Here is a 25027-nt window from a genome sequence, read left to right on the forward strand (position 1 = left end):
TATTTTAAATGAGAAATCAAAAAAAAAAGTGAACATAAACCATTATGTGAACATGTGATTGTTATGAACATCAAATTAACTTGAAAAATTGTGTAATAACGTTATTCATTTTACCATGATTTCTCAACAGTACTTCTGCAGTGAACAAAGGAACATGCAACATATCGGACGTTTCTACTAAAAGCTGGTCTTTTGCTTCTTGCAAGTCTTGAGCACGAAGACCATTGAAAACCTAAAATAATAATAAACTATCAGAGTTGTAAATACATCAAAACAATTGAACCAAAAACTCATAAAGAAATAAAATATTGGCAACCCAAATAACTTTGATAAAATGTTGAGATTTTAACAAAATATAGTGTAGGGGGAACGGGTGGTCAAAAAAATTAAAGACTAAAACAGAAGAAAGGAGGCAAAACCATAAATTTTCCTCTGTCGATGAAAATGAATTATATTATTTTAAGATTATCAAGTATTATACTAGATGATTTTTAAGACAGATAATGAAATTGGAAAACTGCTATAAAGTCTATTCTTATTTTCATGAACTTGAACAATTAGTTTGTAAATGAGAAAGACGTTCAAAGGGAAATTATACATAATATTTAAGATGAAAAGACTAGTTCATATGTATACAATCGAGCAGTGACTGTGTTTAATTGGATTTGAATGATGGAGAAAAAATATAATTGGTATGTTTCAATTGTAATGAATTCATATTAAATCAATTAGGCAATTTACCAGAACTCTGTGAAAGTCAGACATTTTTTTTAAAAACCACCAAAGTTGTGAGAAAAGAAATAGAATAGTACTCACCTCAGTTTCGCCAAATAGATATGAATCGGACGATGACTCTGCAGACTGAGTCTGCAAAAGAGGAATGAACATGGTTTTTAAAACAATTACTAACAAATCATTTTTGTTGTACCACAATCATTCACACAGACAAGAACTAATTACGCAGCAGCCAACGGTTTAAAGCCAATTCTCAGCAATTATGCTATCATGCTTTTCCTGAACCCAAACCAGTAAAATCAGAGGTGAATATAATATGTAGGCAAGTCTAAGTCAGTCACCAAAGATAATTAAAAATTAACTTAATAATCACTTCAAAACTATTTTTATTTCTCCACCAGTATTTATGCACTTATCCCATTGTTTTATCAGTGCTTCAATACCAGCTGCATAAAATTATTTTGGTTGCTGTCTAAGCCACATTAGGACTTGATCTTGAACCTCTTCATCATCTGCAAAGTGTTTGCCTCCAAGATGGTTTTTGGTGGACTAAAGAGATGGAAATCGTTTGGGGCTAAATTAGGGGGCTGTAAAGTGGATGTTGAAGAAGTTTCCAACCAAATTTTTTAATTGTATCCTGTGTTAGGAAAGCTATATGTCGATCAGCCCAAATCAATTACTTCACCTGTTGCATCATGTTGGTTCTGTTTCAATCAAAATGGGATGCTCTCTTCGATTTTTGTCACAAATTTTTTTAGTGTCCTTGAGAAATTTTCTTGACTTAATTGTGCACTGCTTTATGCAATAAACATTTCCCTCCATAAACCGTAAATATTTCTTTGCGAATATTTTTTGCATCAAGCTTTATTGCCTACAAAAATCAGACAATAGCACACTGTTCCTCTATCCTGCAATCATCTAGAACCATCACCAGTTTGAAACTAAATTACACATATGTGCAAATGCTACGAGCTGATGTGAAATGAATAATGTGCTGTCATCTATTAAAAAAATTTTTTAAGTATTTGTTACAACTCTAACATATATCATATCAATTTGTGACTTACTTAATGACTCATCCTTGTAATTACACAGCTACCAAGTGCCTCAATATAGATCACAGAAAAATTATCCTTCAAAAAACCTTGATGTAACAAATATGTATTATATGAATATTATGTAATAATTCTCACCAGTCTAACAACTTGAAAACTTTTGCTTAAATGATAAAATGAGTTTTTTTGTCCCCACTTTCTTTGTTGAAACTTCAACCCACTCAATTTCTTTGTGTACTCCCCCACCCCATATCCTTAATCTTGAGAAAGTGAATCATTTTTCTGTCATTCAGTATTGTGGGCCTTCTAGAAAACTTAATTATTCTACTTTTGTTCAACTGTCTTTTGCCTTGCCTGGTTATTCTTTGTGATGTGTGTTGGCATATAAAAATCCTAACATAATAACCATTGTATATTGTGCTCTATCACCCTCTGCAATATTTGTGTCAGAACTCAACATGTATTAAATACAAAAATCTTCAAACTTGAAAAAGGCAATCTCTTATGCAATAATTGCACACTAAACAAGAAAAATGGAAGAACAAACCTAGTTAGTCACATTCTTCCATGAAATTTCGTCATAAATAATTGTAATACTTACTGAGAATACCATCTTTGACTCAAGAAACTCTGCAATCTTTCTATGACCGCTCTTTTCTGCCACATCACAAGCTGTTTCACCATCCTCATTCTCAGTGAACAATGGGGCACCATGTGCAACCAGTAGCTGAAAGGAAAAAAATCCACAAGTTTTAACATATACTTTTTTACATATTATCAGGGTCTATGAATATTATTCTTTAGACTGTCAACCCAATACAAAACCCTTAAAACACTTTAATTCATCATGTAGGTTTTTCTAAATTCTAGTGATAGCCAGAGTCTCAACTTAACTAGAGAGCTCCGAGAAATTACCTTTACAGACACTTTAAACTTCAGTAATGAATTAATAACTCATATCGAGAAAAATGCTTTGAAATCAAGTCTGCAAAATAATATTGAATGATTTTTTCCAAATGATTAAGTTATTTTTTGAAGAATGAAAGGTGTCCATGAATAATGTTTGGTCATTTTTCAATCAATATTCTTCAAAGTTTCATAATAAATGATTATTTTTATACAATATTCCTCACAAAACTTCTTTGACTATTATTCAAAGAAATTTTCACACATCAAAAATTTTATTATGGTACATACACATTTTAGGTGACTCATAATAAAGGACTATAGATTCTTATATTGAGAGGTCCACTATTACAAAGAATGATGAGAAAAACGTTGCGTTCTGCTATTGACCAGCATAACACAGCGCTTGAGTGGTGCAGTGGTAAGATGCTCATCTTCCACTATGAAGGTTATCATTAAGGTTCACGGGTTTGAATCCAGGCAAAGAACATCAGGTAAAAGTTCTTTGCCTACTGAGCCTGGGATGACCACCGATAGATGGCACCTTCATTTCCCACGTAACTCCACTGGTTGAATAATGCCATATGGCAATATGCGACCGGAGTTGGTGTGCAGTAAAGTAGCATACGTAACACACAGTTTCAACTTGAATACAGCAATCAGGACATGTAAATATTTTACTTCAATCCAAAAAAAGAAAGAAAACTCTGTACCCAAAAGGGTTAAAAAACAATGCTTTTAGCAAACTGAAAAACAAGCATAAATGTCATATGCAAGACTCACCTCAACACACTTTTGCAATCCTGTTAGTGCAGCTCTGTGAAGTGCCGTATTTCCTTCCTGCAATGTAATAAGAAATCTTATCTAAACTAATATTCTTCACACAAAAATTCATTTCTGAACCCTTTAATATTTTTTAAAAATCTGTTCGTTGTTTTACATTGTAAATATCAATAAATCTTCTGTGTGACATTTCAACCAATCACAAGTTAACATTCACAAAATTAAATCTTTAGTCAAAGTGATATTATTAACAATTCAATGAAAAGTGATACATTGACCTAAGAGCAATGTTTTTTGTGATATGCTATACTATTACCACACGGGGAAAAATAAAAATTACAGGGAACTTTGCCTCTCTTTTCGTTATTTATGTCAAAATGGTTATTTTTAGTATTAACTTTAAAGACAAAGTTACTATTGTATGGTTTTAGTGAACATTTTTAGAGAAAGGGAAAAAACAGATTCAGACATCTATTCAACTTCAATATAATGTTCAAATAATGAAATACAGTAGAACCTCTCTTCCGTGGACACAGGTGGGACAAAACTTTTGTCTGTAAAAAAGGGATGACCATCAATTACAGGTTAGAAAAATATACTTTTATTATACACAGGGAAAGTATTATTTGGCCATAAAAGAGGGGGAACCGCATCTGAGGGGTGTCTGTTAAAAGTGGTTTTACAGTAATTCATCTGATCCTATTTAAATACGATAAAACTAAGAGTGAAATTAAAATATTAGTCCCTTTTTTATGTTCTTCATTTCATGAACTACTGATACATTTTTGAGATTTAATGAGACATTTGATAAAGCAAATTGGTGGCCCAGTTAGAAAAAAAACTCAGAAAATTACTTTGAGTTATGCATACCATGACAACAGTGGAAAATACCTCTACATATTGCAACATAACAAATCGCAATTGTGCTTATACTGTAATTAAATCAGAGTTGATTCTCATTGTTTCATACAAAGTGAATCTTTAAAACGTAAATATAATATAAATATGTCAAATATCTTGAAACATAGAATTCTGAGTTGCTGCCTTTCTGAACTGGGCTGTCGAAGTGATCAAAAAAGCTTGATCTGTATTTCGCATCTGGCATCAACTTACACTGTCAACAGCAGCAACGTCCACTTTGTCTGACCCATCTATTCCTTTCCATTGTAGTATTGCCTGTATGCATGACAGCCTTCTCTTTTGTGTGGATGGAGTACACATATGTTTACCCTGGCAAGCCAAATGCAGAGATGTTTCACCAGCAGCATTTCTGTTGTTAGGATTTCCACCCAATTCATTGAGAAACATTCTGGAAAAGGTTTATCATAAAAGATAGAATTTAAAAAAAATCATATTAATGTATGCTATGCAGTGGAAAAAAATATGATAATCTTCAAGATTAACATAAGCATATTTGCAAACACAGTGTATATGAATTTTCTTAATGTTCCAAGCTCACAAATGAAATATTTACTCAGAAGTTGAATTTTATTAGTTTTTTGCTCATAACTCGAATTACTCCCATGTCAAAACTTTTGTGACTACAATTACCAACACATATTCTGGCGAATATTTGTTAGAAATTATCACTTTAATTACTCATCACAAATAAAAATACTTCAAATACGATGCAAAGAACTACTTGAAAGTAATTCAATAATATTCATGGATAACCTAAGCATTTTCTCAAAAACTCATCAGTTAAAAATAATTTTTTTAGAACTAAAAACCCACTACATCTAGACCTAAATGTTTTTACAAGCTCCAGTTAACATTTTCAAAAACATAAGTGCTACCTCAATTTGCAATTATTCTAAAAATACCAGAAGTAATAATCAATGGTTATCGGTCAAATATGTATAACTATGAGTTAATCACCATTTATTAAACATTCTATTAGAAAATATAACTGAAAATTGAAAACCGTTCACTACCTTAGTAATGGTTTCATCCCATGTTTGGCGCTCAGATGAAGTGGACTGTTGTGCTGGAATGCCTCACCATATGAACTATTCGGATCTAAGCTCTGTCTCAATTCAGGTGTATTCTGAAAAATCTGGAGAGCTGCGTATTCATCTCCGTTCAACAGATGTCTGCGGAATTTACTAGAAGAACTGCCCATGGTGGCAATTTGTCAGTCAATCTACATATTCAAAAAAAAGTCACTTGGACAGGTCTTTGATATGTGCCAAGAAGCTGGAAGAAAATCAAAAATTCTATATAAATAACTCAATTAAATAAAATTCAAAATATCACCGATAAATTACTAACATTTCCTTGACTCATCTGATGCATTGCATCAGGATTGAAACTAGATACTTTGTTAGGCAGAGCAAGTGTGCATTTTGTAATGTAGAAGGGGCAGTTAAAGGATGAATCCAGTGCCCCACCCGTCTAGTGCAGCACCCAGGGCACCAGACCTGCCTGTTCCCCCTTCCCCCCAGTTGCTACCCTGCATATCATTAAAATAATTGCAAATACTAATTTTTAATGAAAAGATATTATAGGTATATAGATATAGACGTAAAATTTCAGTGATCAGGGTGAAAAAGGCAAGATACACTTGATATTATTCAGCAACATAATACAAATAAGACTTTTTTCTACATGGATGCAGAATATACTTACCTGCTTTGGAAAAATGACTTATTCATTTAATTTCCTCACATGATTTTGTTAGATGTTTCATATTAGAGAAGTGTTTTTCAACCTGTGGGACTGGATTACTTTGTAAGGTATCCGCAGAATCACTTTCATTTACTCCCATTACATTTTGTTATGAAATTGTAGTTCATTAAATTTTTTTCCACATGGTCTTTGCTGGAGAAAAACAGTCCTAAATGATGTCTTTTTTACTTTTCCAGGATTTTATATCGTTTCCTAAGCTAAAAAAAACACTGCCATCAAATCAGAAAATTTTGCGTTATCCATGGACTCCAATTCAGAAATAGCATATAGAAACTTCAGGCAGCATTATCGATTTTCTAGTCACCATGGCAACTTGGCACATGGAATTCATCAATAACAATAATCACCTACATAACAATATTATTCTGTGGTACTGATAGACTTGTCATGGTGTTAATATATTCCATCTATATGTATATTTGCTGGAAATATAACTGTAATGTAATGATCTCTTTACCCTCTGTATGTTGCACATGTAGTGGCATTGCGGTAGCAGCAGCAAGAATGTCGAATGAGGTTTCGCTGAAGATCACACTGGCCTGTGTACCTGAGAGTCATTGCCTAGCCTTCTTTAAATGATGCCGTGCTAATGCTGCTTCTTAATTAACTGTTACATTTTGTGTTTAATGAGCAGTTCAATCTTTCAAACAACATCTCCGCTTAATTATAGCAATAATGTTTCACTGGTCCCTTGGGTATCGTTATACAGCAGAGTTTCACTGTATTTCAATAAATATATCATACATCTGTGTCTTTCCCCTATACATAATTATACATACAATTATAAAATTACTTTTCGATTCACACCACATTTCTTTGAAATGTTTGATGTATGGTATAAAAATAAATAATGCATGTCAGTTTTTGACACTAAATAATAATAAAGCCTATCTGGATATTACAGGGAAAATCACTGTGTGTACAGTAAGTATAAGCTATGGATTGAAACCTAAAATATATATACAGTGCAATATTTATGATAAAAAACATTTCCCTGTACAAACACAACAACAATTCCTCAAATTTAAGAAAAGAGGATGGGTTCCCCCCAACACTCAAGTTTGAACATTTACCATTGAAGTTTTCCTTGTAATTAACTGAACTTAATTAAGCTGAATTATAGTAATATTATAGATTCACGTATAAAAAGTTTCAAGTGTATTCAAATGTATTAAAAGTTAGCCAAACTTCACCGGAACTCAACATCATTAATAATTCTCTATACGAAACAAAAAGTTATCAAATCAAAAGCGTAACTAATTAAATTATTTCGTAGGAACAATCATTGTCATTCAAAAACATCTAATTCAAGTTCACATTGTATTTAAAGAGAAAATTTCAATTGAAATTCAAATATTTAATACGAAATAAAGTTTTTTTTTACCTCGTTTTTTTTCCCCACTGCGTGTGTAGCAACACAAAGATTCATATCTCTTGACCATTGGTATGAGGAGAAAGAAAAAAAAACTTTCCCCCAAATAAACAAACCTTCAACGATAAGTGATGCCACGAATTTGTAGAAAAAATTAACCATATGTCTATGAGTAAGTAATAAAATTAATTTCAAAAAAATTGATAAATGTGTAAATAACTATCATTTGGTAATTAGTATTTTTGTTTAATATTCATATTTCTATACATATATGCTCAGAAATTCATTTCACTTGCATTTAATCCAAATTTTTCCTGATTATTTACAAATAATTCTCGTAAAATAATAACGCAAAGTTACGACCACAAGCGGTTTGGTTACGACTAAATCGTAAGTTCTGCTTTCTGGCCTTTGGATAGCTAAGCATGTGTTGATGGTTACGTGTTGGTTTTATTTAGTTTTTTTTTGAGCTAAATATTAAATACTAATCATGTTGTGTTACTCTGGGAACAAACTCATACTTGCTCCAATGGTACGAGTTGGGACGCTGCCCATGAGACTTTTAGCATTGGACTATGGAGCCGATATTGTGTATACAGAGGTACGTATAGTGCACGTGTCAATTCGAGAAATAGTCTCTTCCTAAAACAAATTTGTTTATTTTTGAAAATATGATTGTATATTCTAACCCTTGCATAATTTTATTGATGAAATATTTGCAGCGTATTAAGTTCATTGGCTTTCAAACAATTGTTGCAGTCATCTAATGTTCAAAGCAATTTGTAACTATTGAAGGGAATCATGCTTACATTTGACAGGGTGAACAAAAAAATTGTTTATAATCATAACAATCAAGTAGTGTAATTGCTAGGATACAACCCTGATCTGTGGACGCATTTTTATTTTTATTTGGACATTGTAAACGTTGCTCCGATTTATGCACTAACTACTGCTTAACCAAGGGTTTTCAACCATTAGATCATGGCCAAAACTTGAGTCGCGTGAGTTTCCAAAATAATTTGTTCAAATTCAATCTCAATTCAGTTATAAATTCCTTATCACTGCTGGTGTCACTGTTTTTAAAGAGCAAACATTTTATTTATCAGCGATATTCGATTCTGTGGTTCCCAACTTCGAGGGTGCAAATGTGAGCTGATATCCCCTGTTAAAAAGTCCAGTCACAGAGAGCAACATTACTACAAATGCTTTGACCTTTGAAGACCGGACACACCCCGCTTCCCATCTCATAGAGATATCAAAGCGTTCCCGGAGGATGGGTGTATCTGGAAAGTTTTATTATTTAAAAAAAAAAAAATGTCGCCTCATACGAAGGCAACCAAAAAAAAATATATATATATATATATATATATATATTATGAAGATGATCGTCAATCTAAAATCATATAACAAGTGATTAAAATCGAAACGACACATGCCAATAGACAATCAAAATTATAAACAAGATTATACGATGATAGCCCTCCCATAAGAATCTGGCCATCGTGCAGTCGGTTTGTTTTTACAGACCCATAAGGACAAAAATTAATAAATAGTTTGTAAATGGGAAAGATTTTTAAAAGAATTGTATATTGTTCGGGACCAGAAGATTAGTTCGTAAGTTTATAAATTGGAAAATCGAGCTATGACTGTGCTATTCCTTCAAATGCCTTTCTCCATGTACAAACTTTTTATTTCGCCAACAATTTTTCATGTTCATACAGATCAGGGTTTAAGCTGGATAAAAAATTCCTTTCGCGAAAAAGCGAAAATTGGGGGATAAGCTTTAGCAAAATGCTGCAATGCTAATGTAATGATGGATGGTTGGACGTCTAATCATTGCGTACCTCCTGTATGCATTTTTGCGAAAGTGGTTGTTACTTTTTTTACACTCTACAATTTTCTTTCGCATTTTGCAAAAAATACGACCGTAGCTTAAACCCTGTTACAGATTTGTATAAATGCATTTCGACTTTGGTTCTTTGATTTTGTAAAACTGGGATCTATAGGCTTAATATTGATACTATTTTGTTAAAGATTCCATTTACGTACTTTGTATTTATGCTTTCATATTGTTTGTTGAGAATTTGTTGGGAATCTAAGTACTATATTAATATATATTTTAAATTAGAAAAGAATGATAATACTCAACTATATTCATCTCGTTGCAGGAGATTATTGATCATCGGCTTCTCAAATGCCAAAGAGTTGAAAACAGTAAGAAACATAATTTTCTTTAATATTTTCATTTCGGTATTTTAGTACTTACCATGATCAATTCTATGTTTTTTAATGTGTTTTTAGGGATACTTGGTACCATAGATTACATTGATGAAGATCAAAATGTTATTTTTCGCACCTGTAGCAAAGAACATGATTATGTTGTACTTCAACTGGTGAGAATGAAAATTTTTATTTTAACAGAATTTATAGTTTCACTTAAATTGGGGGTTCTTAACCTTTTGCTTTCCAAGAACCCTTGATGTCATTGAAACCAAGTCCAGGAAAAGCAAGGCTTTATAAGGTAAAGCATAGGCCTATGTATAATAGTTTTTCAGCATGTAATAATATGAAAACAGTAAGTCTCTATAATTGTGACTTATTGTTTTTATATTATTACAAGCTGAAAAATATTCCTTGGAGAAGTTTTGAACTTGGAGGAAAAACAATTGTTTTCTTCCAAGTTCAGAACTTCTCCAAGGATCCTTGGTTAAGAACCACTGACTTAGATATTTATAGTTATCCTTTGCCTAATAATAATGTAATGATGAAGTAAAAACCAATGTGTTGAAGGCAATAGTTTTTCTTTGACTTTCAGATATTCCAGTTATGTTATGGCCTTGAAAGTTTAATTCAGAATTTAATCATTTGAATGTTAATGCTTATGCTTCTTTATTGTGCAAAACAGAAAACTATTTTTCAAATGATAACTTTTATATAGAGTTCTTGTATATGTTTCTCTGTAATTTCTAGTATCAATCAGTGAATTTTCTCAATTTTTGTTCTGCTTAGGGAACGTGTTGTCCGGAACGGGCTCTGAAAGCAGCAAAATTTGTGTGAGTGCTAGTTTAATGGTTATCAATATGTAATTTTGATATTCAATAAATCTCCAGAGGCACCTGAGTTACCGTGGGACAATGTGATTAAATACGGTTCGTATGGTCCTTGGCGAAAAAAGTTCATTTTCAAGTCTTTAAGAGTCCTTGAAAAAATATCCTTATAGTTACAACCCTTCTTGTATTGCTCATAATTAAATTGCAATGATATCACATCTTTCAATAATTTGTTTACTCTCTCTTAGTTTAAATAATATGATATTTTCACCAGTGTCCTAAACTGTTAGTAGTATTCAGCAACGTGTAAGAATAGAATATGCAACTGTGCCCAGATTCGAACCCATGGGCCTTTATGGCAACCTCCATAGTGGAAGATGAGCATCCTGTGCACTGCGCTGGTGCTTAAGATGCTGTTACGTGTAGAAAGTCTCATTTCCAGAATCTTGATTTTCTTTCTTGTGTAGAAAAATTTCCCATTAATAATTTCTCTAGCTGCATGTATACTTCATTGTACTCTCCCAATAAAAATTATTAAGTGGCATCTTATACCACTGTATATGGTTGATATTGTCTCAGAACAGTATAATATTTACAATTGCTGCTGATACTCTCCCACTTATTTCAAATCTGATGCCCTAAATAATTAAAGGGCGTGTTATCACGACACTGTCTTGATGATGATGTGAAGATTAATTTGTTTTTTGTAAGTTTGATTGTTTTATGCCTTGCGTCAATGTCTTTCTATATGAAATTAAGTTAAGTGAGATTTTTTTTTTCTTTTCCAGAGAAAAGGATGTCTCGGGTATCGATGTCAATATGGGCTGTCCAAAAGAATTCTCCTTGAAGGTCTATTCTTCCTATATTTATATTCAAGTTTCACAACTTTATGCTTTAAACCAGGGATTCTCAAACTTTTTCAGCCCTGGACGACCCTTTCCCCTATTTAATGCTCATCCGTGAGCTCCGCCAACTCCCCGAAGCTGTTTAATAAAAAATATTTTTTGAAAAAAAATAAACCTTTGTCAGGGGCGCCCCTGACAAAGGTTGGAGACACACAGTTTGAGAACCCCTGCTTTAAACTAATTGTTTTGTCCCATTTAGTGTCACATAGAGATAAACAGCTTTTTCCCAGCCCAATATATTAAGACAACGGATATTATGCCATGGTGAACTCGGGAAGAAAAGTCATCTGGTCTCTGGTGGGATTCAAACCTAGGCCATCTTGCATTCCAGGCAAGTATACCACCACCTACACCACTGGAGACACAGCCCTGCTTTCCTTATTTCATGTACTGTGGCAGGAAGCGGAAGTAGAAGCATTAGTAGCCTCTCTTAACTGCAGCAAAGGGCTCCCAGGTAGGACGGTACAGATATAGACAGACAACTCCACCTAATATGTCAAAGATATTTTCCGGATTTTATGATGAAATGAACTCTGAAAGAAAAGTCATCTGGTTTCCACCAGGACTCGATCCCAGGCCCTATTGCTTTCGGAAACTAGATGACTTTTCTCTCCAAATTCATCTTGGCATAAAATCCTGAAAATATCTGTTTCCTTGATATATTGGGATGAGAAAAAGCATCTACCTCTACCACATCACTTGGAGGCCATTTGCTGAAGTTAAGAGAGGCTACTAATGCCTCTACTTAAGCTCCTCGTGGTACAATGTATGAAATGAGGAAGGCAGGGTCATATCTCCAGTGGTGTAGATTGTAGCAATCTTGCCCGGAATGCGAGTGGACCTGGGTTCAAGTCCTGATGGAGACCAGATGACTTTTCTTTCCAAGTAAACCTCTGCATAAAATCCAGAAAATATCTGTTCCGTTAGTGTCATGTGTTTCCTAACATTTGTTTCAACTAAAATGTTATGTAAATGTTTTTTTAAATAAATTTTTCTTTTCCTGCTGTAGATTATTTGAAAAAAGTCAATTCTTTTCTGTTATTGAAAACTCATTTGATAAATTGATTATGATATTGATAAATTTTTGAAAAGAAAAAATTAACCAATACAGTACTGTGTTTTGATTTCCTACTATAACAATGTATTACAATATTCTTGTTTTTTCTTCCACCTTAGGGTGGAATGGGAGCTGCTCTACTCATTCAACCAGAGAAAGTTAGGTCAATTTTGACTGCGCTAGTCGAGGGTTTGTCATGTTCAGTCACCTGTAAAATGCGTGTATTGCCTGAGGTAAATATATATACAAAGTTTAATTGCATATATTACTCTTTTTTTCTACTTTTAAGAGATTTTAAAATGTTTCCTGTAATTAGGGAAAAAGTTTTTCACGATTTATTATTTTTGGTGAAAACGTGTTTGTTTATTCTTTTCACGCTAAATGCTGTAGGCCTACGTATCAGTAACACATGTAAACTTTCACTGCTGGAGTCATTTTGACAACTTGTTATTTTTTTTTCTTTTGGTATATAATTGAAACATATTAAATTAGGCTAATTTCGACAAGAAAGAAAATGATTGCTTTGCTGCTTAAAAAACATCAGAGACAAAAACAGTTGAAGATTCAGGTCAAGAAAAATGGTTCTGTTCTTAGTTTTTCACCATAGATTATTTAGAAATATTTTTGAGTTATCCATTGTGATTTTAGTTTCAGCTCATCCCTTCAGTTAACCTTAAAAGCATAAATTAGCTATTTTAAAATGCAAGCCGCCATAGATGTACATTGAAGTGCCAGAAAAACTTGTACACCTTCCTAATATCATGAAGGTTCCTCCCACTTTTTCCTCCTCAGGCATGCAGAATTTCTGAAACGCGACGTGGCATAGACTTCACTAATGTGTGAAGGCGTCCTGGAGACAATTCATACCATAATTCTTGCAAAGCAATCCACAATTCCATAACCGTGTAAGGTGATAGAGATCTCTTTCGGTTGGATCTTGCATGTTGCGAGGTATCCCATATATGTTCAATAATGTTCATGTCTGGAAGTTTAGTTGGGCAACTGAGGATGCTGGAGTCAGAAGAGTGTTCCTGGAGCCACTCGGTTGCAACTCCTAATGTGTGGTATCACATTAATACACGGGACATTAATGGGTGTAAGCGATCATAAAGGATGTTTACGTACTGGTCACGTTTTAGATTCATCTCTAGCCTTATCTGTGATTCAATATTGTGATAATTAGGTATGCCTGATACCATTGCAGAGCCTCCATCAGCTTAAACAGTCCTCTGTTGACATGTGGGGCCAAGATAGTGATAGGAATCAAGATACACCCAGGCTCTGTCACACTAGGTAATGTAAACACATTGTCCGAGGAGACTCGGGTGCTTCCAGGAAACCTAACCATTTATTGTTGCTTGGATAAAATATATATAAATGGGCAAACTAGGGGGGGGGGGGGCTCCAACATCCATCACCCATGTACAGTTGAAAACATGACTCGTCTGACCAGACCACATGTTTCCAATCGTCAACAGTCAAATAGCGGTGCTGGGGAGCTCAGGCAGGATGCATAGTTTTATGCCTTGCAGTCAAAGGTGCTTGAATGGGCCTTCAGCTCTGAAAGCCCTTATCAAGAAGGGACCGTGACAGACACTGAAACCTATTGATGACCAGACATTGAAATCTAGAAATTTGAGGCAGTGTTGCCGGTCTATATGTTTATCTGGTAAAATAATTATTCTCAGTTGTCAGTGATTCTGTTCCTTCAGGGTCTTTTTCCACCAGCACCTCTGTCAGAGATCTGGTTGTTGTTTTTTTTTTTTGGGGGGGGTGCGCTTTTCTTATTTTCACAGCTTAATCTTGCGATAGTGCCCAAAAATCAAAATTTCATCTCTACTTAGTAACTCTTCCCTCAAATGTGGACTACTAAGCCATCTTTCAAAGTCACTTAAATCACAATAATTTGCCATTGTAGCAGCAGAAACTGATCTAATGGCTTCCCTTGCTATCTGTTGTTTTATATAGGTGCTGCTGATCACCTTGTTGATTGCATTTCTCCCTTATTTGCAGTATATCTTCTGTTCCAGTTTTCTGGCTTCTCAGTGTACGTCTGAAAAAATTGTGATTGAAGTGTTTTGAAATTCCTAATTATTGATATTATGTCGGTAGGTTGAGGAAACTGTATCTTTAGCAAAGCTCATGCAAAGCACTGGTGTTTCTGCTATTGCTGTACATGGGCGAACAAAAGCCGAAAGACCACAGCATCGAAACAGGAATCATGTCATTCACACTGTGGCAGATTCTCTTTCAATACCTGTTATAGCAAAGTAGGTATTTCTTTCCAAACTAACATTTTTTAAAGGATGCGCCTTCTTAAAAATATAGTTAATTTATGTAGTTATAATGATTTATATAGTATATGTGTGTTACTCTGCAGTAAATAAGTCATACATTTTCTGTTTTAGTGGTGGTTCTGGTGAAATAGAGTGTCACGAAGACATTGAAAAATTCCGCTTAAACACTGGGGCATCTTCAGTGATGATAGCTCGTCAGGCTGAGAAGAACTGTTCGATTTTCAGGAAAGAAGGGAAATTGCCCCTCGATGAAGTTATTGTAGCATATTTGAAATATGTAATTATCTCTCAATCATCTTCAATAAGGAATAATCGTGTTGGTGACTGAATCTGTATGACTGTGCATGATTTCATTGGGTGAATACCAAATTTAATAATCTGTTAATCCTCATATGACTACCGAAATACTGTCATTGCTTCATGGTGTGATTTTTTTTTTTCTTTCTAGGCAATAGATTATGACAACAACACATGGAATACCAAATATTGTGTCCAACAGATGTTGGGATCCTTGCAAGACACAGACTATGGCCGCATATTGTTATCTGCACAGCAGATGGAAGTAATTTGGTAGTTATATATTTTCAGATTGATTTTTGAAGTATGCAACTTCACAAATATTTTATGGTCATTCATATTCCATATGCCTGTGATATATCTTTTTAATGTAATTTATTTGTACCAAGGGTTTTTGCTTTCATTATTATTGTACTTTTATTTTATCTTACTTATTTTACACTTTGACACAGTTACTTCACTAGAGTTTGTGAGCTGCGTAGTTTTGCATCCTTTAGACAGCGTGCGACACATTTACTATATACTAATCATTACTATATCACTTCAGTGACTCGCGTACATTCACAGACCACATTTGCAGATCACTCAAGTGACCTGGGGCACTGATACAGATCACTTAAGTAGCCTGCAGCACATTCTCATTTCAAGTAAGTAGCCTGCAGGACATTCTAATTTCAATTAAGTAGCCTGCAGCAGATCCTCATTTCAATTAAGTAGCCTGCAGCACATTTATAGATTACTTCAGTGATACACGGCACGTTTACAGATCACTTAATTGACCTGCAACATGTTTTCAAACCAATGAAGTGGCCTGCATTTTCTAAAATATTGAGCACCCTTGGTTTAAAAAGTGGCTTTATATTCTGCCTTTCATTATTCCTTTGTTGAATGCAGTATTTCATAGGCAAACTTACATTATCAAAGACATTTTTTTTGTAAGATATAATTAGAATTTAGAAAAACTGTGATGCTATTGTATTTATTTCTTTCACATTGCAGATTTGTAAGATAGAGTTAAAAGATCTGTAATTGCTAGGTGCATATACATTGTAATAGATCTGTAAGATGTTGCGCCAAATGAAGTACCAGAATTTACTGAGTTCTTATTCCAGGGCCATAACTAGGCTGGAGCAATGAAGGCCCTGAGCTGAATGGGGGCCTCAAAAAATTTACATTTATTTTGCATAATTTTTTCCTTTCTACGGGCCCCTACAAAAAAATGTCTGCCCCAGGGTGCCGAGAAGGTATGCTACGGCCATGTTTTATTCCAATGGTCATCCTGGTATGATGTCTACAAATATCATATCCCTGTGCTGTGATGCTAAAAGTACCCAGATGACTCTTTAAATACAATTAATTTGATTGCTTTTTTGATGTAGTGTCTGGTTCAATTAGAATTATACTATTAAATCAAACAATGGTGACGGTGATGTGAAGCTCTTCTCTTTTTTTGTCACAGTGATATTTGGAATCTGCGTGATTACTATGAAAAGAAGCAAACAGAAATGAAAAATTTAGCCGAAAAGTTTGCCAGGCTGGATGAAAGAGACTTGGAACTACAAACATCTCTGAAAAGACGGCGTGTGACTGATAGTGATATAAATGAAATGGATGTCAAGTTCATAAGGTGAGAATTAGTATATTTACTTAAGTATAGTCGGGAATTGATTAGCTTCTGAAACAGAAATGTCACTCACAGATAATTTACCAAAAATTAAAAATGAGAGAGCTGCTCAGTATCTTTCCATTTTCCTCCACTGAACTTTATGATGACTTGAACTTTAAGGGGGGAAGAATCACTATCTTTTGCTTTAGAGATTGTTTAAAAAAACTTTCCCCCCATTCTCTCTTAGATTTTCACAAGTGTCTACATTCTTTGTCTAATAAAAATTCTTTTGATTAGCCTAGAGAGGTACGTCAGTATTCTACAGATCAACAAGAAGATAGGCTCATGCAAATCAGAGCTTAACTCTTTAATTGACGAGCATTGAAATATCCAGATGGGAAAAGTTATCAGGTGCCCTCATATTAAGCAAATAAAGTACCCTGAATGCTATTACATGACAAAAAAAAATTGCCAGTATTTAAGAAAAAATATGGCACTTCAGAGAACACACTGTATTTATATGATTTACATAAATATGTCATTTATTGTTTGTCAACTTTTCTATCATTGCTGAAGTAAAGGCATTTTATGAGCTCGTTTTGACATTGATGCTTCTAAGCTACTTCTAAAAATTTGAATGTTTACTTGTGAGCTGTTCACGAAGTTTCTATGTTTTCTTGTTGAAGAATGCACCGCAATATGTCAAAAATGTGAGGGTTAAAAATCGTTCTTGCTTGGCTTGTAAAAAATTAAGTGGCGTGTACTTTTGAGCCACACTACTGGTAATTATAGGAACAGCTGACAAGTAAGAATTGAATGTTTAAAAGTTACTTAGAAGCATCATAAGTATTTCAAATGTGACCCTAAACATTTTTATTTCTCCCCTGGCTCAGAGGGCCCACAAGGTACCTTTGATACCCTGGTAATTATAGAATCCTCATGAACAGCACACAAAAGGAAAAATTAAATGTTTAGAAGTTTCTTAGAAGCATTAATGGCAAAACGAGCTGAAAATATGCACTGTTTTTATTAGAAAAATATAAGAAACTCATGTTGCAAAAAAGCAACATGAGCTATGAGTCATGTTGCTATCAAAAAAGATAGCAACATGACCAAATAAAGGGTTTAAAAAATATGTGTGTAAAAATTTATAAATTAGCTTGTCAGTTATTATGGCTGTTAGGGGATGCACAAGTTTCCTGGTGAAATTTTTTGTGAAAATGCCAACTTCTTTGCTATATTGCCCTTTGTTGGTAATTCCTCAGGTGGTGGCAAATCAAAACCCAAAATGATACAATGCAGAAAATTAATGGGGGTGGGGAGAAAGATGTTTTTTCCTCTGATTAAATCTTTCTATGCATTTACAAAGGTTGGATATTTTAATGCAGAAACTGGCACTCAAGATTATGGGAGTCTCGGTACAAAATCGTGGGATCAATCCCCGTAGCCAAATAGTATTGATTTGATTCGCTTTTCAATTTTATGGCTCAAATGCAAACTAAAACATACATAAAATTAACATAGTAGAGCAATAAAAGTTAAAAAAAATATATATACTTTTCCCAGGAATGAATCTGTACTCTAGTATGACAGAAATTTGTGCCTTACAAGTTTGTCATATATTATCCCATCTAAACCTAGCACAAAACAAGAATTTATTTTGGGAAAAAAAATTATATAAATGTTATTCTTAAAATAACAAACTTATTTTGAAAAGTAAATGGATAAAAAATGGATATGTTTATTTCATTATATTCCTCCAGGGCAGTTTTCGTGATGGATGATTTACCAAAGACTGTCCTTTGCAAGTGGACTGTTACAAATAGGCTGAAGTTGCCACAGTATAAAACAGTAAGTAATAATAGAGAAAAAAATTGTGTATATAAAAACTTTTTGTGAATTTTAATGTGCAAACAAAATGTCATTAATTTTTTGTTCTTTCTACTTTTCAGGAGCAATTTGAAAAGATGTTCCAATCTATCGTTACTGTTCAGGGAAGAAAATATTCTAACAGATGTTTGTGAGTAGTTTTGTTTATTACAATCAATAAATGATGAAATATTCCTTGCACAAACAATTGGATAATGATGCAAAGATTAGCTCTTTCGAAAGAAAATTTTCACATCCTACTGTTTGAAATTCAACCACCATTCCCTCACAACCCAGTGTTCCTTAACCTTTCTTTGCCTCATGGGTACACTTTAGGCCAAATCTTTTTCTTGTGACCCTATGCCCTGCTGCCCCACCCCCCTCCTCCCATCCAGACTTTTTGCTACTTATTAAATTTGTTTCTGAGTAAGTTTATAGTGTACAAATTTTTTTTTTTTTTTTTAATAGGAGTGGATACCCAGACAACAGGTTTGGTGCCTGCTGTCAGCCTCGGGGGGGGGGGGGGGTCAAAAAATTAAATGAGGAAAAAGTTATCAACACTGCATGATAAAAAAACTGAATGATTTGTGACAATCACAAAATATTGTACTGGCTTCATGCTATATTTTTGTGCATTTTCATGAGAATAGCGTGCATATTCACAGAGATATGTTTTCTATAAAAACTCCAATTTTCATCACATGTTTTTTGCTTATAACACTTACAGTTTAAAACCAATTTTTATGAAATTGACAGAAAATCTGGCACTGTACATGAGACACCATGTATAGAAATTTAGAATTTGATAATCAACTATTCAATGAGATATGACTATGTTTAGTAAGTAATTCTTAATTGCACATGCGTAGGAAATATCTATTGTATTTTTTTTTTAAATTTGGTTGCCACAGATATAAAATGCAACTTCCAATTGAATGTCATGAAAATTCACAAAGATATGCATGGTACTGTGAGCTGCAATTTTAGTTACTGGATGTTAAGTGATTTCCAGAAATTGGTATTTTGATTATTTTATTTTATTTGATTATTTCAAAAATAATTCCACAGCTTTATGAAATAATTATTAAGCTAAATGAGTGAAGGCATGTCTGATGGTATATAAGAGAAATGTTTGAATATAATACATGTGTAGATGTCAAAATGAAGAAATTGAACTAAATAATCAAATAACATAAAATAATTTAAATACTAATTCGTGGAAAATTTCTTATCCAGGTACTCTCAGTCAGTAACTTAAGTTATAACTCATGATATTGCATATATCTTTGAATTCTCATGACATTCGCCTGGAGGTTTCATATAAGTTGCATCATATATTATCTGGCAACCAAATTATGAAAAAATAAAATATATATTTTTTGCACATGGGCAATGAAAAATTGAGATTAATTATTAAATTATTTTTAACACTGTTTGAGAATCACTAGCATTTTATCTCCAAAATGCTGTCATAGCCCTGATGGATCTTGTAACACACTGCTTGAATTATGTACCATACATTGAAATGTATGTTTATTTCTTATTTTTATCTCAGGGAGAAAAACAAGAAGTATGCTGAACAAGCTGCTGCCCTAGTTGCATGTATAGTTCTCGGCCTGGTAGATGAAGAGGATGTGAAGAAGCAGGTAATCAAAAATCCAGCCTGCCCTCTCGATCAACCTTCGCAAATCGCTGATGGTTCTTGATGTTAATGTTAATTGTGTCATTTTCTGATATCTTTTTTCAAAGAGCTTTGACAGTCATTCGAGAAAAAAAATTAAGGAAAACCAATTGGGATTCATAATGCACAAATCAGACATGTTTTTATTCATGTTCATCAATTGAACTGTTATTTATATAAATATTCGTAATAAATGTATATGTATAATTTATACTCTTTTAGTTCATTTTTTTAGTGATTCAAAGTCATCAACTGCATTATGATCAATATCAGTTGTATTTTATTTTGTCATGTATACACACATACTTCGACTTGGGAGAAATCTAGATTATGGGCAAAAGGTATGCTTAAAACTAACAAGGAAAACTCATTTGATATGCATATTTTATGTTATATTACTTGGTGTCAGAGTAATGTGCAAAATTGCCTAAGCTTTACTTTTCTGGGACACCAATATGATGATATTTGATGTGCAAAAGCTTGGGCGTTGAACAGTTTCAAAATCGACAATTATTGTCTTGTTTTGTGCGCTGTCTTAGTCCTGTAATTAAAATGACTTTTATCCTGCATGGAGTGCACAGTTCGATACCACACTACCTGATTTCTTTTATACAAATATTGATCCTCTCCGATCAGTCAGATCTTCTTTGACATGCTTTTTCTTGTACATTTGTTCACCTACTCTGCAGTTTTTTTGCTGATTCAAATCTTTCAATTACTTCATGGGCCCAATTACATGGACAAGAATACAGATACAAAGTTGAATCATTTCTCAATCTTGAAATCGCTTGATAACATTGGCTGTGTTCAATATAGTGTGCAGTAGGAGTTAGAGTAGAGCTTCCAAAAATTTTTGTTTCATTGTCTCTTTCTCAATTTTTTTTTTCTCATCGTCTTCCTAACTGAACCCATAGGATCCCATGTTGTACTTGTAACTTTTATCTCCCCAGGGGACAATATTATCAACTTTGGGAAACACACTCCTTGAACTGCCTGTTATTGCATAACAGGCAGATCAGGATGTTGCAAGTTTATGGGGCAAACCACCAGTTGCATCCTATGTATAGTCACAAATGAGATGGTAGAGCTAAGCGAGAGTAGGCAAGCTTTGCCACCATTAACGCTGCATAATAGCCGAGGACAAATCTATTGCCTGGCATGCCTGGGCCATGTAAAAATTCTTACTGGGCATGTATTTTCTTCAACTACATGTCCGTTGCGGGTACAAAAAACCCAAAAAATTTAAAAACTCTTGTTTTGACTATCAGCGGTAATGCAAGTGTTTTTCTAACATTTCTTCTTTGTAACATTTGAAATAAAGGCTTTAAAAGACTAATTTTTTATGTTACTCAAATTACCACAAGGCTTTGGTCAATGCCCGTGACACCACAGTAATTGTGTAGGTGCTTAATAAAGTGAATAAGAGTTTTTATAGCTTATAATATATAGCTTGTCCAAAAAGTTTACTTGTGCCCTCTGTAATATAAATGACATACGTAAAATGGACACATTATTTGGATACGTTTTCTATTTGAAGTATATTTCCATAACCTATTCAGAAGAAAAACATTTGATTATAGACATCCTGGCATGCTGCATAATGAGGTTTGTAGATGGTAGCTTGTAATTTATTGTTATTTAAGAGCTACTAATCATTATTATTTGATTTCCAGCTAAAACTTAAGCAGTTAGGATGGATTATGTAGTCGATTCATTTCAATCTATTTCACTTTTACGGCCCTTGATATTTTGCAGCCTGGTGCTACTGTATTCTTCATACCTGCTCAAATCTGGTGCTTGAATGTGAATCAGCTATGAATCCATGGGTGAATGGAATGGTAACTTATAGACTTCTTTTCAGACAAAATCAGCAGGAAAAATTATGCTTGGCCAATTTTAGATTTTCAATTAGTGACAGTCAAAAAATTGGTAAATTCAACCCTTAGTTTAATGGGATGCCTTAACAAGGAGGGTGATAGGGAAAAAATATTTCTGATAAGGGTTGGGGTGAGACAAAGATTGGGAAACTGCACTGATTTTCATCTTGGCAATAAGGCTGATTCCGATAATTTATATTAAAAATTTGTGTATTCATTAAGCTTGTTTTTTTTAAAGAGGAGTATGTGATATTAATTATTACATCAGGCTATTTTTTGCATTATTTTTTAATAGCGGGAAATGATTTTTACAATGAAATTGGTCAATACAGTATAGTGATATTTAGTAATATTTTTTGGGCATGTAAAATATTGATTCGAGATGTGGACATGTATTGAAGTTGCATGCCCGAGCCGGTATGTAAATTTTTTGGAGATAAATCGCGCCTTGTTACAAGCCCTCTATTTTGTATAAAATAACTTTGGCGGGCCTTATAATAGCTAAATTAGTTCTCCATAGGTGAAATATAAATGATAAATATTGATAAAATTAATTCAAACTTGTTTAATATTTCCTGAGATACATTCTTCACAGTCATCATTCCATTGAATAACACATTGTATTATTCTATTTCGTATATACAGGATAGTAAGGAAAGTCCCTAGGCCACATTTTATTGGAGAACCGTTGATCCTAGAGGCATACTTCCAAATAGAAAATGTATCCAAATGACGTGTAGACCTCAGTCGTCATTCATATGGCAAGGGGTTGTATAGTTATCAAAATTTAAATAAAATCAGCTTATACGAACGCCCTGTGCCCAAAAACCCAATGAGAAAGTTGCCGTGTCTGTCCAACAAAAGAAACGTCCATATTTGTAAATTTAATATTTGTTGAGATATTAGAATTTGAAAATAAGAGGAAAGTTGGAAAAAATCAGGAAAACAAAGGGAACAATTCTTTTTCCCTTATTTATCTTGGTCTTTCCCTACTTCTTTCCATTTTATAAATTCAGCAGTGATCTCAGTGAATATTGCACTTGGAATCATGGGATCTTTTTTGTTTTTCATTATGAGAGACAGGACTTTGTAATTGGGTTCTTGAGCACAGGGTGTCCGTATAAAAAGGTAATTTTTATTTTATTTTAATAACTATACAACTCTTTGCAATGTGAATGATGTGTATATCTGAGGTCTACAAGTTATTTGAATACTTTTCTTAATTCAAAGTATGCTTTGAGGATCAATGGTTCTGTATATTATGCTTAATGACACGTTTAGGAGCGTATTTTGAAATCATTTTGTTTTTTGAAATTGCTCTACCGGCTGGATAAAATTCTCAAATTAACCAGATGGGCTTGTCGGCCAGATTTTATGCACCCATCAGTTACACCAGGCATCATCAACCTGTTGCTCACGAGCACCACGGGGCTCCCTGAAGCATCCAGAGTGCTTGATGCTTGCATTTGATTTCATGCTCGTGAGCGCGTGATCAATGTTGCAATTAAATATCGTGTAAAAAGCTCTTCTTTTGATGATGGATACAGGCAGTGCTAGCAACTAGAAAAAGGTTGAAGACCCCTGAGTTACACTCTCATGATATTAAAGTTAAAATGAATTTTAAAATATTGAGAACTTAAATTATCCATATCATTTGGGACCAGACTCCATCCAGATAATTGGATAATTCAGGTTATTTTTTAGTAAAAAGAAACAAATTTTGTTTTAGTATGTAATGTAATTTAATGACTCTGGAAACTTCTCTTTTTTTCATATTTTGTACTTGCATACTGTAGTAAAATATATCATTGCTTGATACAATGTTGTTTCGCTGTTTCTACTCGTTTCTGTGCAGCCAAGTCTCGCATCAACTTGAAGATGAGTAGTTGTAGATTAGCCATCTTTAACCTGTTCCTTACAAGCACCAAAAGTGCTCAGTGCTCGTGTCTGATTTCATTCTCATGAGCACATAATGTTTCGATTAAACACACTTTAAAAATTGTATTCAAGGATTACAGTTATGCGGATTTCAAGCATGCGTATGCCAAAGTTGCCTCAAGAAGTGTTTTTCGTTTAATGGTGGGTATGTTAGTGCTCGCAATTCCAGAAAGGTTGAAGACTCCTGCTGTAGATAGTCTCCATCACATTGCCGCGCCTTCCATTTTAGCTCTGTGTCAAGGCCCTTGGAATGCCTTATTAGGTGACAGTCCCATATCTGGTTGAGTAGAAATGTAGTCATTATCTTTTGGGTCAGCAATGTGTACGTCTCTCACACTTTGAGTCCATCGTCACTCTCAATTTGGAATTGAGGGTCCAAAGAATCATACCAGCCACTCACCTATATCCTTGGCACTGCATTCAGAACATCCAGGAATTTTCACTATGATGTTCTTTCATACTTTCTTTCCCTTGTAGCATTTGCCGCGAATTCACAATGGCACTAACAATTTTAAAATTTTCTACTAATTTAATACTTTAAGAAATTCATTTTAAAAAATATTGTTGGTGCTACTACCTACTTTCAAAATCAGAAGTGCCTTATGACGAAGCCACTGAGCTATAAGTAAAGCTTTTACTTATAGCTCAGTGGACGAAGCTCTGGTATAAAACACTAAATTCTTCATTCAGCTACGCTCCTTATAAACAAAGGTTATAAACTGGCCTGAAAGATCAAAATTCCAGTTCAGTAATTTTTTCAAGACCCAAAGAGACATTCAAAATAAAGGTCCTCCACACAAGCAAACGACAGGTAAGGTCGTAAAAAGTGAATTTTTCCACGCTGCACTTTATAGTAATGTGCTGCCATCTAATGTCGAATTTAAAAGCGATTCATGTGGTGATGAAGTTTA

General features: G+C 33.8%; 2 protein-coding genes across 5 annotated transcripts in view; one reads left to right on the plus strand and one right to left on the minus strand.

The window, feature by feature from the left end:
* LOC149079566 (ankyrin repeat and IBR domain-containing protein 1-like) overlaps positions 1-7631 on the minus strand; it is a 33174-nt gene extending 25543 nt beyond the window's left edge. For 3 of the 4 annotated variants that reach the window (XM_089240172.1, XM_089240171.1, XM_089240175.1), the window contains exons 1-6: positions 5414-5671; positions 4593-4788; positions 3480-3536; positions 2392-2517; positions 817-867; positions 115-232 (exon numbers count right to left, since the gene is read on the minus strand). In XM_089240172.1, the coding sequence (XP_089096298.1) occupies positions 115-232; positions 817-867; positions 2392-2517; positions 3480-3536; positions 4593-4788; positions 5414-5601 (736 nt within the window). In that variant the 5' untranslated portion in view covers positions 5602-5671. Of the gene's footprint in view, positions 1-114; positions 233-816; positions 868-2391; positions 2518-3479; positions 3537-4592; positions 4789-5413; positions 5676-7551 lie in introns of those variants that run through there. The other variant, XM_089240173.1, reaches the window with a different exon arrangement.
* A 286-nt stretch (positions 7632-7917) lies between these two features.
* Positions 7918-20511, plus strand: Dus2 (Dihydrouridine synthase 2). The gene is made up of 13 exons (XM_089240177.1): positions 7918-8140; positions 9708-9753; positions 9841-9932; positions 10549-10592; positions 11378-11438; positions 12671-12784; positions 14664-14821; positions 14960-15125; positions 15297-15418; positions 16605-16772; positions 18515-18602; positions 18704-18771; positions 20176-20511. The coding sequence occupies exons 1-13, from the start codon at positions 8030-8032 to the stop codon at positions 20324-20326; spliced, it is 1389 nt and encodes a 462-aa protein (XP_089096303.1). The 5' UTR covers positions 7918-8029; the 3' UTR covers positions 20327-20511.
* The last annotated feature ends 4516 nt before the right edge of the window (positions 20512-25027 follow it).

Source organism: Pholcus phalangioides, unplaced genomic scaffold, assembly GCF_987345545.1.
Source record: "Pholcus phalangioides strain wild (caught in Gottingen) unplaced genomic scaffold, Ppha-v1.0 ptg000012l_1, whole genome shotgun sequence".
Lineage (NCBI taxonomy): Eukaryota > Metazoa > Arthropoda > Arachnida > Araneae > Pholcidae > Pholcus > Pholcus phalangioides.

Coding starts and splice junctions, on each gene's coding strand:
- Dus2 (XM_089240177.1), top strand. CDS start 8,030: ATGTTGTGTTACTCTGGGAACAAACTCATACTTGCTCCAATGGTACGA. Junction 8,141..9,707: donor CCGATATTGTGTATACAGAG/GTACGTATAGTG, acceptor ATCTCGTTGCAG/GAGATTATTGATCATCGGCT. Junction 15,419..16,604: donor CAGCAGATGGAAGTAATTTG/GTAGTTATATAT, acceptor TTTTTGTCACAG/TGATATTTGGAATCTGCGTG.